General features: G+C 36.6%; 6 protein-coding genes across 6 annotated transcripts; 2 read left to right on the top strand and 4 right to left on the bottom strand.

Annotated features, from left to right (window-relative positions):
* Window positions 1-43: 43 nt before the first annotated feature.
* FDP41_010040 (uncharacterized protein) lies at window positions 44-3,055 on the bottom strand (the record flags this gene model as incomplete). The annotated part of the gene is made up of 1 exon (XM_044700296.1): window positions 44-3,055. The coding sequence occupies one exon, from the start codon at window positions 3,053-3,055 to the stop codon at window positions 44-46; it is 3,012 nt and encodes a 1,003-aa protein (XP_044556533.1).
* Window positions 3,056-3,235: 180 nt separating this feature from the next.
* On the bottom strand, window positions 3,236-5,838 carry FDP41_010039 (uncharacterized protein; the record flags this gene model as incomplete). Its single annotated transcript, XM_044700294.1, has 6 exons — window positions 3,236-4,070; window positions 4,189-4,680; window positions 4,733-4,816; window positions 4,862-5,044; window positions 5,100-5,250; window positions 5,304-5,838. 6 exons carry the CDS (start codon window positions 5,836-5,838, stop codon window positions 3,236-3,238), a joined length of 2,280 nt encoding a protein of 759 aa, XP_044556532.1.
* A 443-nt stretch (window positions 5,839-6,281) lies between these two features.
* Window positions 6,282-7,027, bottom strand: FDP41_010038 (uncharacterized protein; the record flags this gene model as incomplete). Its single annotated transcript, XM_044700293.1, has 2 exons — window positions 6,282-6,548; window positions 6,725-7,027. The coding sequence occupies 2 exons, from the start codon at window positions 7,025-7,027 to the stop codon at window positions 6,282-6,284; spliced, it is 570 nt and encodes a 189-aa protein (XP_044556531.1).
* Window positions 7,028-7,901: 874 nt separating this feature from the next.
* FDP41_010037 (uncharacterized protein) lies at window positions 7,902-10,412 on the bottom strand (the record flags this gene model as incomplete). Its single annotated transcript, XM_044700292.1, has 1 exon — window positions 7,902-10,412. One exon carries the CDS (start codon window positions 10,410-10,412, stop codon window positions 7,902-7,904), a length of 2,511 nt encoding a protein of 836 aa, XP_044556530.1.
* Window positions 10,413-10,775: 363 nt separating this feature from the next.
* Window positions 10,776-11,708, top strand: FDP41_010036 (uncharacterized protein; the record flags this gene model as incomplete). The annotated part of the gene is made up of 1 exon (XM_044700291.1): window positions 10,776-11,708. One exon carries the CDS (start codon window positions 10,776-10,778, stop codon window positions 11,706-11,708), a length of 933 nt encoding a protein of 310 aa, XP_044556529.1.
* A 958-nt stretch (window positions 11,709-12,666) lies between these two features.
* Window positions 12,667-19,068, top strand: FDP41_010035 (uncharacterized protein; the record flags this gene model as incomplete). Its single annotated transcript, XM_044700290.1, has 5 exons — window positions 12,667-12,813; window positions 12,940-12,983; window positions 13,147-13,426; window positions 13,600-17,775; window positions 17,956-19,068. 5 exons carry the CDS (start codon window positions 12,667-12,669, stop codon window positions 19,066-19,068), a joined length of 5,760 nt encoding a protein of 1,919 aa, XP_044556528.1.
* Window positions 19,069-19,390: the final 322 nt, after the last annotated feature.

Genomic DNA, 19,390 nt, shown 5'->3' with positions numbered 1-19,390 from the left:
TTGACGTTTGAAATGTCTTGACTTTGAGCGGGAATGTATTTAATTACAGTGTCTTAATATATTCGCCTAAAGGAACACTCGATTTTCCAATTGATAAATACACATCTCCATCATTACTGAGCCCAACACTAATACCCTCTTGGATATTTAAAAGTTTTGGTGTTTCGAGTAAGGTATCTCTTTCATCCTCGAAATCTCTATTAAAACGCTTCTTTATCGTGCTTGGTGAAAGAAGAGGGAGAGAGTCACTCGTGATTGGTCCTTGTTGTACAGTGGTTGAATCTTCTTGATGATGAATTTCACCACTCGTAGATGGAAATGGGCCTATTCCACCTCCAGAGACAGGAGACACAGGTTCATCTTCCATTTCATTACTTCCCTTTTTTGGAGTTATCACCTTACTATTGTTCACCGAAATGGCTTCTTCCATCTTTTCTTGAGACTCTAAAATATGTTCAATGACCATTGATAAGTCATCAATTTGAGATTGAGTGAGAGTTAACTTTTCTTTCAGCATTCGGTTTTGATGAGTTAAGTGATGTACTGCATTGTCTCGAGCTTCTAATTGCTTTTCAAAATATGCCCTAAGTTCAGCGAACTTTGTTTCAAAAGCATCAAATTCTTCTTGTTTTTTACGTTTTAAATCTTTCATAAATTTTTCCAAGTAGGTCACTCTCGACAACGTTTCATGCTTACTAAATGAGGGGTGGTCAACATCTTCCTTTGCAATGAAGGTGGACGATTTGTCCATAGACCTGCTAATATTTTTTCGATTGGGGGAAGCCTTAATTGGGGAGAACGCTTTGTCTGAACGAGTTTTGATTGGTGAAATATGTTGAATGTTGAGCTCTTGTGTGGTATCAACGAGCTGAACTTGAGAGTGTGTTGGTTTAAAGTTGGTAGTTGTTTCGTTCAGCGTTGTAGATTCCTTCTTGTCGATGATAGCAGCTGCAATTTTTTCTTCTGTGTTGTTCGTGTCGTTTGGTAACGTTGGAGGGTTGTTAGTGGTGGAGATCATAGCATCTGTTATGGATGGAGCAGCTTTACTTTCAACTTTGCTTTCTTTAACAACCTCTCGTGACTTTGTCGGTTCTGGGTGTAGTACTGGAATGCTGGGAATTATATTTTGCGCCTGCTTCATACGTGCATTTCTCCTCGCCTTATATTCTGCCAATCGTTGGCTCTGAGAAGAAATGGCTGAAACTGCAGGTAAACTATCTTGTTTAGGTTCCGTCAAAGTGGGTGGCTCCACTGGTGGTGCAAGCGTTTGATTTGGTAACTGTGTGGTTGATACCATTGTTGTTGTTATTGTGGCAGTCACTACTTCTGGTGGACTGGCGGTGTCTTTGGCATTGTTTTTACGGTTCTTGAAATCTTCTCCAACTATTTTCAGCAACTCCAATTCAAACTTTAAATCTTCATCGTTTTCATTTGATTCAATTGGTGGCTTGAGAGCTTCTGCTTCGGCTGTCATATTGACCGTTTCAGAATATCGTTCAATGGATTTTGATCCTCTTGGCTTTGAAAGTATTTCAACGACAGGAAACGCTTTCTCAAACGCGTCATTGCTGTATTTCGTTTTAATTTCTTGCTCTAAATGTTTAATTTCCCTCTCCAATAGTTGATTCTCTCTCTCAAGATTTAATGTTTTTTGGAGATGCTCGTCTAAACGTTCCGTTGAAACCGCTAATTCTGCAGCCTCTTGTAAATCAAAATCGCTTGACCCGTCAATACCAGTACTAGAAAGTGTCTTAGCATCTTCTTCAGGCGATTCGAAAACAACAACGTCATCATTGAATATTAGTTCTTGTGATTTATGAGGAATAACCTCACCTTCTTCCTCGCTTGGATATCCATCACTTTTTTTACATTCCTCATGCTCTTCAATAATCTCATGAACATCTTCTATACTTAGTTGTGGCACCACAAATACATTTTCTACTACGGCTGAGGAAGAGGTACCACTTGCAACAATATCCTCTGTCTTAAAATTAAATAGCTCATCTGGATCGTTGTACCTTAAATTTCTTGATGCAAAGGTCTTGACTTTGAGCTTTTCTTCCTCAGTTATTTTTGAAATTCGCTCGACTGGTGTCTCTGTTGGTAACACTCGCGATACATTAACAGAATTGTTATTTGACAGGAATGTATCATCTTTTGAAGTCAGTCGTTCATTCAACGTTTCTACAGTTGTTGGATGAGTCATAGGTGGAATATCGATGGATTCCTTTATATTGGTTTCTGGTGGAGAAAGAGCATTTTCGTTTGGCTTGCTTGTTGAGGGTTCCAGTTGAACTGAATGCGATGCTGAATGTACATGAGTTTGCTTTGGATCATTAAAGATTGACCTTGGTGCTTGCATATCATCATTTCTTTCGTGCTTATTAGACGCAGGTTTGTCATGATCAACAGGCTGGTATGTTGGTATCATCAGTGTCGATGATTGAGAGAGTTGATTCTGTTGTTTAACAGATTGGTGAGATGTTGGTTGTGTCGTCATTACTGGTGCGACTTGGAGAGCAGATGAGGATGAATAGAGGATGTCCTGAGTAGAGAGTGGTCGAGGATGTTCCATCGTCTGATCGACCGCTTCTTTCAATTGACTCTCTTGGGTAGACATTGCCTCTTGATGTAATTCATGATGAATAATTTGTTGAGAACCCTCATTCCGATCTTGTGAGGTTACTACTGAAGGCGGTTCATCAGGCACCTCAATATATGGATCATTATTTCCCTGAGTAGGTATTAATATATTGTCCTTTTTCTTCTTTTCTTGCTTGATGTTATCAGTGGTATGACCTTTAGAGCTCGTTGATGGCACAGGCTTCTTCTTGAAAGCGGTTTTCAAAATCTCATCATACACGGAAGGAGCCTTCTTTGAGTCAATGACCGAGGCCGATGTTTTCTTTAGTTGCTGAGCGGAATTCTTTTTCGCAGCCGTATTCTTTGATGATGCCATGGTCGAGAAGGTTGATCGATTTGAAGTTATCGATGCTATACTGGCTCCACCACTGTCTTTGGAGCCTGTTGAAATTACAGATTTGTTTTTCCCCATTTTTTAAAATAAGGCATAAGGCTTCCATTGGCGCCAACAAATCACACTGAGTGGGTTGCCGTTAAATATTGTCGTTCGCCATCATGATGGAGTAGGATCTCATGGCTTCTCCTGAACGTCTTCATTCAGCTGAATGGAGTGATGCATCACCAGACCATAGGCACCTATGGTACATATATATTACTGAATGGAAAAGAACTTCTTAACCGACTCGAAGACACTTTGAAGTTGCTCTTTTCGATACGCTGACTTCTTTGCCAATCCATCCAGCACACCCACTCGCACCGCTGCCTGCACCATTTCATTGCACTCTGGACAAGAACAACATGAATACTCATTTTCTTCTTGTAAAGCCTCCCAGCAGTGTGAACAATAGGTATGACTGCATGGGACTAACAGACATGGATCTTCAAACAATTGAAAGCAATGTGTACACGTCAGAGAGCTCACCGTCGTTTCTTCTGCTTTGATTAACTTTTCAATGGTTGCCTGAAGATACTTTTGATTCTTATGAACATGATCCATCATGACTTGTTCTTTTTTGATCTGTTTTTCATAGTGTTCCTTATTGTCATTCATTTCTTTTTGCAATTTTTCAAGATCAGCTCTTAAATTGGAAATGGTTGATTCAAGTTGTGTGTTTGTGAGAGTCACTTCTTTCCAAATGGCCCTTTCTTTTTCAATATCCTTCTTATGTGCTTGTTCTTTTTCACGTAATTCTTTTTCCTTTTGATTTGTTTTTAGATTTAGAATTTCAATAGACTCTTCCTTCGTTTTGAGTAAACTCTCCAAATCGAGTACTTTGTGTTCAAAGAGTTTCATTGAGGATTCAAGTTCGAAAAGTTTGTGAGTCGTTTCCTCTAGTTTCTGAGTGAGTTCTTCATTGTCTTCTCTTACTTTCATTAATTCGGAATAGATATGAGCTTCATCTTGATCTTTTCGAGAGAGTGTTTCAACCTGTAATGCAAGTTCAGCATTTTCATGTTGTAATGTTGTGACTAATTGAACAAGTTTTCTGATTGAGAGATGATTACATTCATAGTGTAATTAGTAATGGATGGATCAATAATAATACACAATAATTAGGTGCACCTATTTTCAACAACAATCCATCATTTTGAAACAACACTTACTCTTTCTCATTGGATACACCTTCTAACTTTTTCTTGTGCAATGACATCATTTCGATCTGTTTTAACAAATCAGAATTTTGTATGGCGAGATCCTTCACTTGTTTTTCAAGTGCCATTTCCTTTCGATCATTTTTCAGAATGGAAACCTCTTCTTCTAATTTTTTAACGATGGAAACATAATTTTCAATTTCATCGAGTAAATTTCTGACTTGTTGTTGTGACTCTTTCTCAGAGTGATCCTTATCCCGTAGTTGTGTTTTCATTTCTGAAATTTGATTTTTCAAATCATTAATGTATCGAATATTCTCCTTATTCTTAGACTCCAATTGCTTGACATTGTTTTCATAATCTTCATTTAATTTTTCTTTCAAGCGAGAGTTTGCAGCTTCTTGATTCTTTTCTAAAGTCAATAATTTTTCTTTGTATTCTTGAGCTTGGCTATCTTTTTGAGACAAGACTTGTTGAAGAGCAACAATATTTCTTTCTTTGTCCCTAAACCTCCATTCAATACATAAATCATGTTCAAATAAGATGTGAAACTTACTTGAGTCTTGCTTCAAGTCGAATGATTTCCATCTTTTTATCTTCCAGTTCAGTCTTGTGACTCGATAAATGATCATTCAATACTCTTTTACAAATTGTGTGTGAATATTGAAAAAAAAAGAAAACATACTTGGTTTCTAATTTCAATAGATCTGATTGCTTCTTAAATTCAACACCTTGATGATCGATTTCTCTTCTTGAAGTGTCTAATTCTTGAATCATATTTTTTATCTTTACATTCAAATCAAAAAGGTTCGCTTTTAGAGTGGCATTTTCTTTTTCCAGTTCTGAATTGAATTCTTCTTTTTCTTTCCTATTCATTCACGTGTAAGATGAGTATTGAAATTATGCCACAGATATATACTTACAATTTAGTAAATAAATGATTTAATTGTTGTTCCACTTCTTGATAGGCAACCTTAGAAACGAACGACGAATTGATATTTGCTCTTAGAGATGCACTCTCGTCTTTTAATCTCTCGTTTTCTAATCGAATACTTTCTGATTTTGCTTTTTCATCTTTGAAATTCAAGTGTGTCACTTTTCTCTTTTGAGAGATTTGTAAAACTTACTCTTGTACATTGCTGATAATTGTTCAAAATTTCGTTGAATTTGTTCCAATGATCCATTACTCTTTTCAAGTTCAAGTTGTTGTTCCTCAACTTTAAGTTTTAATTTTTCAATAAATTCTTGATCGTCTTTTAATAGTAATTGTTTTGTTCTCTCTTTTTCAGATTTTGAACGACTCATTCCAATGTCAGGTAAAGAAATATGATTAGTTGTTGTTCCACTATCACAATCCACAGATGTTTTTGATCGTATGGATAATGTCGATGAATTTCTTGGAATGGCTCCAACAGGTTCCAAATCAGAGTTGCCAAGTGCCCAAGAATCAACTGCACTAGTTGGTCCAATTATATTACTTGACACACTCGAACCATTACTATTGGAACCATAAAAGCCTTCTCGGGATTGTGTTCTTCTTCCTGACGAAGAAGAAGTTGGTTTTTTTCTAGTGACGGAAATTAAACTATCTCTACAACTGACAGAAGCGGTAGCAGCTCTGTTGCTGCCAACGGAAGCAGTAGAATTGCTTCCTGAATTCATCGGTTTGAATATTTACAGAGCTCCTATATTTGAATAGATCTTCAAATGTTGATGATTGTAATACTCTATCAAAATTTCCAATAATAATTATTTTCTTTGATGGTGTCGGTTCAGAATCATGAATTTATTTTTTATATATAAAATTTTTGAGATCAGTAAAATTTGTAATGATGGCGGGTAAAATTTTTTCCCTTTTTCATTCGTGCAAAGCAATAAAAGATCTCTTCCTTGGACCTCTTCGCGATCGAGCTCTCTACCAATATCGTTACCACAGTCGGAAGAACAAGGAGGTCGTGATCACAACGACCATTGCAGTCATGTACAAGTGAACAAGATCAAACCTGTGAGAAACACTTTGTGAAGTTGTTGGAATCATTCGACTCGTTGTAAAGGTTTTCACATTATATACAATATCCATAAGGATGTCCAATCAAAATCACACATCAGTTCCTGCAGGTCTGTTCATTTTGTTTTTGCCACACTCGAAAAGTGAGACCATCTCCAATCACTGCAAGCACTTGATTGTTCAAAATGGCTTGATATTGTGAATCTCCTTCTCCGAGTGGAAAGAATTGTGCAGCAGAGAGTTGAGTTTTCACTGTTTTCTCATAAGTGGTTCCATTATGTGCTCCAACAATAATGTTGGATTGATTCAAATCTTGCAAAGTTTGAAGAATGAAGTGACTGTCTCTTTCGGTTCGAAGAATTGCCTTATGTGTTCATCATAGAGAAGGTTAGGACACAGTGTGGTACGTGAACGTTAATATTCATCACATGAATGTTCAATCATGCAACCATTCAACACCATTCCATGTTAATCTCACACATGTTATTCAACTATTCAACCATTCAACACATATTGGTTACAAATATTGGTTACACTTACTTGTGAAGCCATTCCATAATTGCATTGAAAATGTGCAACAGCACTTCTCTCATCGGTAGGAGTGGCATTGGAGGCTATGACATCACATTCACCTGCATCGACAGCATCTTTCATGGTCTGGAAAAACCCCTTCTCACTCGTATTATAATATCTGAATTGAGTTTTCAAATTCATTCCATAAAAGGAGCTCATCTTCTTGACAATGGTATTGCCAATTAAATGTTTTACTTCATAATAGGGTGAAATAACACCTATTTCCATGCACATGACCAAAGCTTTCCTGTTAGCGAATGGATTGTTCATTGGAAAGGAACTAAATCCTTTACACAAGCTGGCACTGGAAATATTGTTAAACGAGAGAATGCATCAATGAACGATCTGTGATGATATTTTGAAGAGCGGCATCAAAAGCATTGCATCCGTATAATCTTGAGAGACTGGAACAGAGTGCGTTTCATAAACAAGGTCATCACTTCTGGCATGCACAATCTGTGAGCATGTCCAAACACCACAATGAGTGTTGAGACAAGTAGACCTGCAGCAATCATGAACGCAGAAAATGATAGACGAGTAGTCATGTTTGTTGTGCAAACTATTGTGGAGGTAAACTTGTTCAGTGAAGCTTGTTGTTATTGTGGTGCAGTGGTGTTTTTAATTTCTTAAACGAGTGAAACAAGATGAGAATCATCATTCATCATTTGAATGGTCCGCATGCAACATTCAAGGTATCTTTGACTCAAATTCAGATGCAACTCTAAAACAGATGCATTCGTTGGATAGCGCGGGGGAATAATTGTCTGAAAAGAAACCACTTGGTGTCTTTGGTATATAAACCCGACTGACTGCTTTACCTCAAACAGGTTGTACCCAACTCTCAAGCACAGCATCAAACTTACCTCTTTGCTCAACCTACCAAACTTGGAAGAATCCGCAGTGTTGAACTGAGGATTAAGAAAGGTCGAAGTCAGCTAACCTGCTGATTCATTGTCTGCAAATTGATTTCGCGGTATTGGGAACGTGGGTTTAATCACAGATCGATGATGCTATTCGCGCGAGAGTAGCCAAATGCCTCTTCATTTGTGACGCGCATGAATCCCTCTCTCTGTTCTTTCACACTCAGATTGAGAAAGGAAATTGTGTACATCCAAAACATTGATGGAAGTGTGTCTTTATTAAATCACCACAATCCAAACCAACCCTTCTTCTTTGGCTCTTCTGGTGGTTTTTCCACAACAACTACAACACTCTTGGATAATTCCTTCACTTGTTCATCAATAAAGTCGGTTGGATATTCACAAACCAAACTATTGGCAATATCAAAGAACACTGGTTTGTTAGGAATTAATTGATACTTGGGTGGTAATTCAACCAAACTATAGCTCTGCAAATTCTCAACAACAGTCTTGGAAGGAATAATGAATTGATCCATTCGAGAGGTGAGTGGTTTCTCACTAATCAATTTAATCACCTCTTGTTGTTGTTGTTTCTTCTCCTTTTCATCATCACTATCATAGGCAGATAAAATTGAAGTTCCTTGACGTTTCTTAGTGGAGAGTATTTGTTGTGATTTTGCTGTAATCTTTGCCTTTCTAATTTCAGATAAAATATCTTTTGGATTTGGAAGAGAAAAAGTTGAAGAATTCTTCAACATTAATTGATTCAATAATTGTTCCGATCTTTCTAATAATAAATAACATTCAGCCCATTTGTGTTGTAAAGCATATGCATGAGCCATATAATAACATCGATAGGAAGTAAATACATTCTTCTTTTCATCCAAATCTGTTTGTAACTTTTTAGCACTCTCAGGATTAATATTAATTGATTGCAACAAATCAGAGAGATCATTCACATTTTGAAGTAAACCATCAAACAATCGAATGACATCCACTGGATTGGTTTTTTGTTTCTTTTCAATTCTTTCTTTTTGTACTTGTTGTTGAATGGTATCCAATCGATCGAGTAATGATTGCAACATGATGACATTTCTTTCAATGGTCTTGCTTCCTAACACATAACTCACATAACTATGAAGGAATCTCAATTGATTCAATTGTTCAGTGGCATTCAAACTTGTAAAGCTACTATTGAAGTGAGAAGAAGAATGTCCACTGCCACGTTTTTGAGAAGTGGTGGCACTACCACCACTCGAGAGAATCTTCATCTCTTCTCGAATCATTCTCATGGTATCATTATAAATTCCAAACAATTTGTCAAAGGCTCTCAATTTGCTCTCCACAGTTTTATAGTCTGCGTCTAAGAGTGCTTTACCATTTGCCAAATTGACTCTAATCTTTTCATTTGGAATGATAATGGACATGACACCTTCCCATTCCACTTTTTGTTGAGTGGATGGTAAACTCTTATCTTCAGCATCTTTGACTTGACTCAATTTGAGTTGAATCAAATCTAATTGTTGTGAATTTGATTCTAATTGTTGAAGTAACAAATCACCACCTTGAATCTTCTTCAAATTGTATTCACACAATCTCATATAATTCACAGCAATTTCATTCACTTGCTTTTTATATTCTTCTCTCACTTGTTGTGGAATGGAAGTTAATACCTTATACAGTTGATCATAGACGGTTTGAGATTGTTTAAATAATTTCAATGCTTCAGCCCATTCTTCCTTTTCTAAATAATATAAACCTAACATGTACGAGTGATAGGCTTCAGCTTCTAAAATAGAATGTTGATCATCAGAAAAGACATTACAATAGTCTAATAAGAGTTTAGACCATTTGACTGCCTTTTTCAATCGATTCAATTGATGGAATTTGATACGAGAGTTATCAGGATATTGTTTCATTTCATTTCTCAAATGTCTGGAATGACTCCACGCTCTCTCCGCTTGAACAAGAAGTAAATGAAGGAATCTTTCATCTCCCTTGACAATGAAATTGCTTTCATCAGACGTAGTGTTGGTCTCAGAGTTCAACAATTTCTTGACATGTTCTTCAATCTCTTCGTCAGTAATTGTAGGATTAGTATTGATGCGAGTATAGAGCTCACTGAGGAATTCAGGATCGTATTGAAGATTCTTATCAGTCTTTTTAGATTCCTTTTTCTTCTTTTTCACAAATGTAGCCAATAATTTTTCCTTTTGTTCATGAATTTGCTTTTCAACATTTTCACGAATGAGATTTCTCAATGCTTGTTCTCTTAATTTTTTGATTTGAATTTCTCTCTTTTCCTTGTAGCGTTCAACAATCTTTTCGCTCATTTTCTTTTGAGAGTAGAGAGAAGAGTTTTTAATACCATCAACAACAACAGCGTTGGTCGCAGGAGTAGTCGTTGATGATGATGGCTGAGTGGTTGAACTTGTTGACTCAACAGCACTCGTTGCGGTTGAGGGAGCATTGATCGTGGTAGACTTTAAATTCTTCTTTTTTTTCTTTGGGGTTTGGGTGAATTTAGACTCCTTTTTGTGTTTCATATCCAACAAGGTTCGAAGCTTGCGCAATCTCTTGGTACAATATCTTCGGTATGAATCATAATCCAAGTGTTTCAATCCATTCTCATTTTGTTTTTGTTTGATGAGTTGGAGAATGTGGAGTTTCATTTGAATCTTTGGTGGAGGGCCATTGTCTTCAGGGACGACAGAAGCAGCAGTCTGTTGTTCCTCGCTGTTGGTTGTTCTTGTGGACAGCGATGATGATTGATGTTGTTGTTCTTGTTGGCTCATTTTTTAACTTGTAAACGCTTTGGGTGAGTCGGAGGCTATTTTGCAATGACGTCATGTTCTTGAAAGTAATTTAATTGTGTTTGTTCGAATACACATCATAATAATTGTCAGCCACACACAATTCGTATCATCAGATGAAACAACAGAGATTTGGGACTCCAACTCTAGTTTTATGGACAAGATGGATGGTCTCTGCTGGAAAATTTTATTTAAAAATAGAAGAAAAAAATTCAGGAATTGGTTTGTTCAAACTTTTCTCTTCCTGCCTGTACAACAACACCATCAAATATCATCATCAATCCATACACCGATCGTCATCAAGCTTTTAATCATTAACCCGATAACAACAACTTCAACAACAACATGGATCCACGTTTACAACGTTTATTAATGCAACAAATGGGAGGTGGTATGCCCAATGTTGGTGATCAGCCTCTTCCCGATACCGCTGAAACCGTAACCATCAGTAGTTTAGCTCTTTTGAAAATGTTAAAGCATGGTCGAGCGGGAGTTCCTATGGAAGTCATGGGTCTCATGCTTGGAGAATTTATTGATGAATATACAGTTCGTTGTATCGATGTCTTTGCCATGCCTCAAAGTGGTACAGGTGTCAGTGTAGAAGCTGTTGATCCTGTATTTCAAACTAAAATGTTAGAATTATTGAAACAAACGGGTAGACCTGAAATGGTGGTTGGATGGTATCACTCTCACCCTGGGTTTGGATGTTGGTTGAGTAGTGTAGATATTAATACACAACAATCATTTGAATCTTTAACTAAACGATCAGTTGCAGTAGTGGTGGATCCAATTCAATCTGTGAAGGGTAAAGTTGTGATTGATGCATTCCGTACGATTAATCCTCAACTGGCCATGTTTGGTCAAGAACCTCGTCAATCCACAAGTGTACAGGGACATTTGAATAAGCCAACCATTCAAGCTTTAATTCATGGTTTAAATCGTCACTATTATTCAATGCCAATTTCGTATCGTAAGAATGAATTGGAACAAGAAATGTTATTGCATGTCCATAAAAAGACTTGGACTGAAGGTCTGAAATTAGTAGATTTTAATGAACACGAGAAAGAGACTGAAAAAGTATTGAAGAGTATGGTTGAATTGGCTAAAACTTATAATAAGATGATTCAAGAGGAAGGAAAGACATCAAGAGAGCAATATCAATTGGCCAATGTGGGTAAATTAGATCCAAAGAGACACTTGGAGAGTAGTGTTGAAGCATTGATGGGATCTAATGTCAATCAAACCCTCGGTATGATGTTGAACACTGTTATTTTTTAACTCGTAGAATAAAAAGTTTATATTCTCTAACAAGGATTCATAATTTTTTAAATGTCTGAATTGTAATTGTCCTAAAGAAGGATTCTCCTGGGTTCAATTAATGTTGTCGTCGTTGTTGACAGCAGATTTTTTAGAGCTCGCAGAAACAGATGTTTCACCATCATCATCACTCAAGACGACATCAGATGGCACCTCTTTTGTGGAGAGTCAAATTCATTTCCTGACGACTGTGCAGGTGGTTGCTGCTGTTGGTTAACATCTTCTTGAGCGTCGTCGTTGTTTGTAGGTACAAGAGAAGATTTTGTGTTTTCGAGGTCTTGTTTCTTCTTATTGGAGGATGAAGTCGGCGCGGTGTTAGAACCCTCATTTGGAAGATAGTTTTTAATCACTTGCTTTCGAAATTTGGAGTCTGTTTTAGGAGGGGATTGTGGTGGTCTTGGAATGCGTCCGAGTGTGCAACCGCGCGCCGATTGGGTTGTTCGTGCCATAGACGTGGTGTTGATGAAAGAAATCTTGTCGAGGTAATTTTTTGTACGACTGACAGTCAACGATATCTCCACTATTTCCCTTCGCAAGTGGAATTCTGTTAGATCGGATAAAATTTCACCCTTCAAAGAGAATTATTGTGTTTTCTCAATGCAAAAGATGTTGATTTAACTGAATGAGTGATCCATTAATTCATGATGACCGTCATTACATCCCAAACGATGCTCATTCCTCTCAAATTATTTTTCTCTTTGTTATTCCATCCATTATTCCCAATAATGATGATGAGAAGAACTTCCATAGTTCGCCCCTTTTCCTATCAGCGAAGATAACAACATCAAAACTCACAACCATCAGAACTTACCAAAAGTAGATTTTACAGGAGCGCGATCCAGCGAGGTTAAAAATATTGGACACACTCTCTTAGTAAAGTGATCCACATCGATCTACAAACACTACTACAACCACCAGGATGAATGATCGCCTTTTTGTAATTATATTTCTTTTAATTTGTTTTCTTGGCTGTAATAAGTGCTTGGGAAAGACAAGCAGCACATCCACCCCTATATATCCTTCTGCTCCCTCCCTGGATGCCTATCATTGGAACGATAAGGATGAGGTAAGTAGCCTTTTGATGATGCTGATGGATGAGCAGTTGTGCTTTAATGCCTAATGATGATTTATAATATACTATTATAATATATTCATTGAATGATATTGTTATGAATGATTTATATGGGGAAAGGTATGGTTTGCTCAATCGGCAGCCTTATCGGGTGTTTCTCAAAGGTAAGTCCATGAAGGAATTGTTCTTGTTTTGGAGAAAGAGAAAACGTCTTTGTGGTCGTCCAATGAATGAAATCTTGTGAATGAATGAAACTGAACAAAATGAATCCTAATGAACGATTGACCGACTGACCAATGGTAAATGATCATGGATGATGGTGATAAGACTCGGAATTGAAATGAAAAGAGGTATTGAAGCCGCTTTTCAGGAAATCAATCACCTTGGAGGTGTATGGGGAAGTAAAAAATTACGATTGTTGACTTTGGACGATGCCTATGAACCCACCTACACAAAAGTCAACACAGATTTCTTTCTGTTCAATACGACACCTCCAGCAGGATCACTCAACAGTGCCATCTTCAATCAGAGTGTTGGAGGGAATGAAGACATTCAAAAGAAGGTTTTCTTTGGTTTGATCGGTTATGTGGGAACGCCGACAGTTCAAGTAAGTTCAAATAGCCTATCATGCCTCTCTTGAGGTTATTCAATTCTTTAATGTCTCAATCACTTGATGATTTATTCAAATTTTTTCTATTGAATCTACGTGTTGACCATCACCATTCAATATAACTTGGTTGATGATCAAAATCTCACTATTGAAATACCACTCTCTTTAAGGCTGTTTTTCCAGATGTCGTTTCCACAGGAATTCCACTCATTGGATCATTTACTGGGGTGGGATGGCTTCGAAAACCATTTTATCCCAATGTCATTAACTTGAGATCATCCTATGATGATGAAACAGCAGCAATGGTGGATTGGTTGATTAATATCAAGCTCATTCGAAGAATATCTATTCTCTATCAAAATGATGCTTTTGGATTGAGTGGATTGAATGGGATCAAACGAAGTTTAGTGGATCGCTTGAAAATTCCACTTTGTTCCAGTGGTACCTTCACAAGAAACACTTTAAATGTCGAGAATGCATTTTACTCTATAGGGTCATGCAATCCAGAGGCAATTGTTTTGGTTGGTACTTATGCACCTCTTGCCAAATTTATTAAATTGGTCAAGAATATTGCCTTTTTGAATCACACTAATGATGATAATTCAAATCAAACGTATGGATATAGAAATGCTGATCGTATCATCTTTTTAACAGTGAGCTTTGTTGGCAGTGCAGCACTCACAGAAGATTTAATCAAAACACCTTTACCTTCTCTTCAATTTGGTTCCAACTACTATACTGACAATGTCATTATTACTCAAGTAGTTCCTAGTCCTATGGACACTTCTTTCCCAATTGTTCGCTCTTATCAAAGAGCCATCTCTCAATATTCAAATCAAATAAGATCAAGCTATACATTTATTGAGCTAGAAGGATATATGGTTGGCAAATTCATTTACAATGTATTCAAAAACATGGTTGGACAAAATTTAACTCGTTCCAATTTTATTGCATCCAGCTATTTTGATTTTACATCCGATTATGCAGATGAAAGCAAAAATGGTGGATTATTTGTCTTTGATGGCATTCAATTTGGAAGATACAAGTGGTGTCAGTCTTTAAACATGTATCAATATTATCTTGAAAAATCTCAAAATAACACCTTCAACAACAACACGACTAATGGAATCTGCAACTCCGATTGTAATCAAGGTCTCAAGATTATTTATTTGAGTTCCATCAATATGAACACTGGAAATATAAGTTTTGATATTTTCAGAAGTTTCTCATGGTATTCTTCAGGATCATGTATTTCAGATGTCAATTCTGTACTTGTGAAACCAATTGTAATTGGACAATCGATTGAAATAGGATCCATTCAAGATGAACTGTTACGAATAGGAATTTTGGTTGCCCTCCATCAAAGAAATGACAAGAATTCAAAAAATCAAATCGTTCTTAAAACGCTCTATCACACCAATGCAGAGACCATGAGAAACAATACTCGAGAATTGATGACATTACATGAAGCTGTGGCATTGGTAGCTTATTCTTCCTCATTATTAATCGATCAACCATCTGGTAATAGCAGTAATAGTCAATCATTTGTGAATGTTTCTGAATTTTCAAATATTGCCATGATTGGAGTTTCGAACATTAACTCGCTCTCATTGAGGACACGATTTATCAAACCTCTCATTCATGTTTTTACTTCTGTTTTAGAACAATTAGGTACATTAATCGATTACAATATGAAAATTGGAAGTAGTCGATGTAGTATTATTTACAGTCAAGAGGATTTGATATCTTTTGAAATTTCTCAAATGTTTGAGACAATCACGCACTCTTTTGGTCGTTCTATGGATAGCAAGTGTAATATTGATCTTTATTCAAATACTTCATCAAATCAACAGATGGATTCTCTTTTAAATTGTTTAACCAGTGATGATGCAAATCCTCAAGTATTAATGATTGCTTTAAGAAATTCATCCAAACTTATTGAATCCTTATTGTCTTCCATTCAGAATACATACAACTCTAAACCAATGTTTCGAAAAGGTTTAAGAATATACTTAATCAATTCCTTATTTGAATATCATGTCGAACAGGAATTGTCATTAGAATCCATTATGAAAAACGAAAATCGATTCTCTCTGCATTATGTCTCTCATATACCGTCCTTTACTTCCAATTCCAAACTATTCATGAATGAATTTCGTATGGCCATTCAAAATCTTCCAGAAAATATTCCACACCATACCGAGGATGAATTGTTCCATCAAAAAGTATTGGAAGGTTATTTTATTGGACGAATGGTGTCGACTTTGATAGATACCAATTCCAAAACAAATTCATTTTCATCACTCGATCTTTTAAATTCTATTTATTCCTTAGGTAGTTTTTCAAGTGGTAATGATGTAATGTTTGGAATGTTTCGAGAGGGTTCTTGTAATTTGGGTTATCGTGAAAATTTTTTATATTCCTTCAACAGTTCCAGTGGTCGCTTTGAAGAGACGTTTGTCAAAACATTTGATTCCTCCAAGTGTGCCTTATTCGATTATCAACACACAAGAAACACTCAACGATCAACTTTGTCAACAACAACTCCATCAACAACAACCACTCTTACAACCACTCTAACCACAACCACTCTCACAATTCCATCCATTTCTCTCTCTGAAATTCAACAACCAATCATTATGGTTCGTTTGATCCCATTTGAGGAAGAGTTGTCTGAATATGATCATATTCTTTCATTGCTTTCAGAGGTGAGAAATGATGAATTAACAGAATCAAAGGATGAATATATGAAAGGTTTGAACTATTATTTTCAACTCTACAATAACAAATCTAGCACTAAACAATACATTCGTTTCCATACTGAATACTACTCTACGAGAGATCAAGGCAAATACTCCATCCTTAGGAAAGTGAAAGCAATGATCGAAAAACAAGGTGTATTTGCCTTTATTGGAACCATCTTTCCTGAATCATTGGATTTTTACTCAAATCTCACTCAATTATTAGCACATTACAATGTTCCCATGTTCACTCTTTCACAAAGCATGCAGTTGAGACAATTGTATTCCAAATATTTGATTCGTTTGAGACCATCTATTTTAGATGAAACAGCAGCCATGATTGGTTATTTCAAACAAGTCATTGGATCTCCACTTGCCATTGTTTATCCACAACGAGAGGAATGGACAAGAAATGTCATTCCCTTCATTAGTCAATATTGTGAAGCCAATGAATTGGAGAATGTTCATCAATTCTCTTATCAGAATTCTCTTCAAGAATATTATTCTCTTTCCTCACTTTCATCATATCCCTCGATCATTCTTTTTGGAAATGACACTGAGATTTTCAATGCCTTACAATACCTCTCTTCTGCATTGTCGACAACGGTTGGGCTCTCTTCGGTGAGATTTCAAATTGGTATTTTATCAAGTTCCTATTCACCAACACTACAACAATGGTTATTGAATTCATGGGACAAGGTGAACCACAACAACATTCATGTTCCAACTCTCACTTATGGTCCATCGATTGAAAATCAATGTGATTCGATACCATTGAGTTCCATTCAACAATTCATGAAAACCTTTCTTGATTCTTATAAATTGTCTGAACCTAATCACCACACTGTTGAAGGATATTTGACAGGTTATTTTATTGAAACTTTATTGGGTAGAATTTACCAAGAGAAATTAACAACCAAAGCAACACGAAGTGATTTATTGAATACTGTTTTTAGTAATAGTATATTTAATTTAATGGGATTGTTGGATGTTGGTCCATTTGGATTGGAGTGTTCCAATAAGAAAGACCAACCATCATCCCTCCTTAGAGACAATAGAATTCCCTTTTCCACTTTATCCACTCTCAACAACTTGTCTGAATGTAATGTCGCAACAACACCCACCACTGTTCAAAAAGGAGACTATTGTAATTGTAATCAAGGTCCAAGAAAGATTCTTCTCACACAAGTGTCTCTAAGAACATCAAAATCATCCTCAACACTACCATCAAACAACACTGGTGTGTCTCGTGTGTTGACTTTTAAAGATGTTCAAAATTTTGAATTTTCATTCAGTCCATCCTCCTGTGGTGTTCAAATTGTTTATCCTCTTCTCACCAAAGGTCAAATTGCAGGTATTGCCATTGGAGTGATCCTTAACTTAATTTGCAGTGCTGCTTTTTGCATATTCCTGTATTATCGATGTGGTTCAAGATTGAGTCATGTCAAATATGCTCCCAAATCTGGACCAGTGGCAATCGGTTTCACAGATGTTCAAAATTCAACAGTGCTTTGGGAGAAGAATGAAAAAGGAATGAGAGAAGCATTAAGGATTCACAACACGGTGATGCGAAATGCATTGGAAGCCTATCGAGGTTATGAAGTGGTAAGTAGATATAGTTTTTTAATCTCTCAATGATGTTGATCTTTGAATATCACTAACTTTCTCTTTATTTTCCTCCTCATGTATATGTTCCTTTGTTGAATCACAACCTTTCAACATAAACATAACCATTCCTCACAAATATAACCATTCCATTTTAAACATTGAAACACATCATCATAGAAAACCAATGGAGATAGTTTTTATGTTGCTTTTTCAGATGTCGTCGATGCCTTGGATTGGTCCATCGCTGTTCAACATGCCTTATTGGATGCAGAATGGCCCTCCAGTCTCACTCAACTGTGGGATTGTCGAACTGAATGGGACTCTGAAACTCAACAAAAAGTATGGAATGGTCTTCGTGTTCGAATTGGACTTCATTTTGGAACAGCTGATCGAGTATTTGATAAGACAATGAAACGTCCTGATTACTTTGGAACTGTTGTGAATACTGCCTCTCGAATTGAAAGTTCTGCTTTTGGAGGTCAAATATTAATCTCTGAAGACATGTTTTTGGAATTGTGGAAGAAATTGGGAACCTTTATTGTCAAGGACGTGAAATTCCACAGTCATAATGAGCAGAGTTATGTAGAAGAGATTCGTAATCGATGTTTTGTCAATGATACATGGTCCGATACCACAGGAGGAGGTGCAGCAACAGCAGCACACATGACACCACTTCATCATCGACAATCTCAAGAACAATCTTCCTCTTCTGCGACAGCGACCTTAAATGTTCCTCCTTCTCCTCATCCACCACCTCATCGAATGGTGCGACAAGGCAGTACATGTTCCAATTCCTCTAATACGACCCTCACAGTCATGACTAGTACGACCACCACAGCAATGAATACTTTTACAACAACAACAAGGAAAAGATATATTGCAAGACAGAGATTTCTCTTTATTGATCTTGGTGAATTTAGACTCAAAGGATTGCAACAAAAGGTGAGACTCTTTGATGTGAGATCTGAGAGAATTCAAAAAAGATCCTTCTCACTCTTGTTAAGAAATCTCGAAAAGGAGCCTTCATGGTCCAAAGAGCAATTTGGAAACAACCACACTGGTGAAAATCAAGAGAATGCTGCTGAAGGTGGTATCAGTGGTGGTGGTGGTGGTGGTGAAAACACGTTCACTCCTTCTTCTACACCTTCAAATCAGCATCATCACTTCAACAATCGCATTGTTCCTGTGGTTGCTAGTGATGGTGGTGAGAAGGATGAATACATGAAAGGAACTGAGACAACTCAAATTCTCCAATCTCAATCCATTGACAACAAGAAACCACATCCTTAATGCCATAATTCAATTCCTTAATTGATCGCATTGATGCTAATTCATCTTTAAGACACGATCTAGGAGGAGAGAAATGGAGGTGCTCATTATTCTTTAAATCCCAATGGATTTGATGTTATCAATTGATGAAAAAACTTGTCCTTCTTTTAGCGAATTTTTGACAAGTTCAGATGAAATTTATTATGATAATGGACAATCTTGATTCTTAAATAAATTATTAATTGTGATTTTTATTTTAATATGCCACTCCGTCCAACACTGTTGATCTTTATACTCTAACACATCTCCATTGAAATACAAACAAAACAACACAACAGAGAAA

This window comes from Naegleria fowleri (assembly GCF_008403515.1).
Source record: "Naegleria fowleri strain ATCC 30894 chromosome Unknown tig74, whole genome shotgun sequence".
Classification (NCBI taxonomy): Eukaryota; Heterolobosea; class Eutetramitea; order Acrasida; family Naegleriidae; genus Naegleria; species Naegleria fowleri.
Note: the sequence above shows the minus strand (reverse complement) of the source record. Positions and strands in the feature narration are given on the sequence as shown.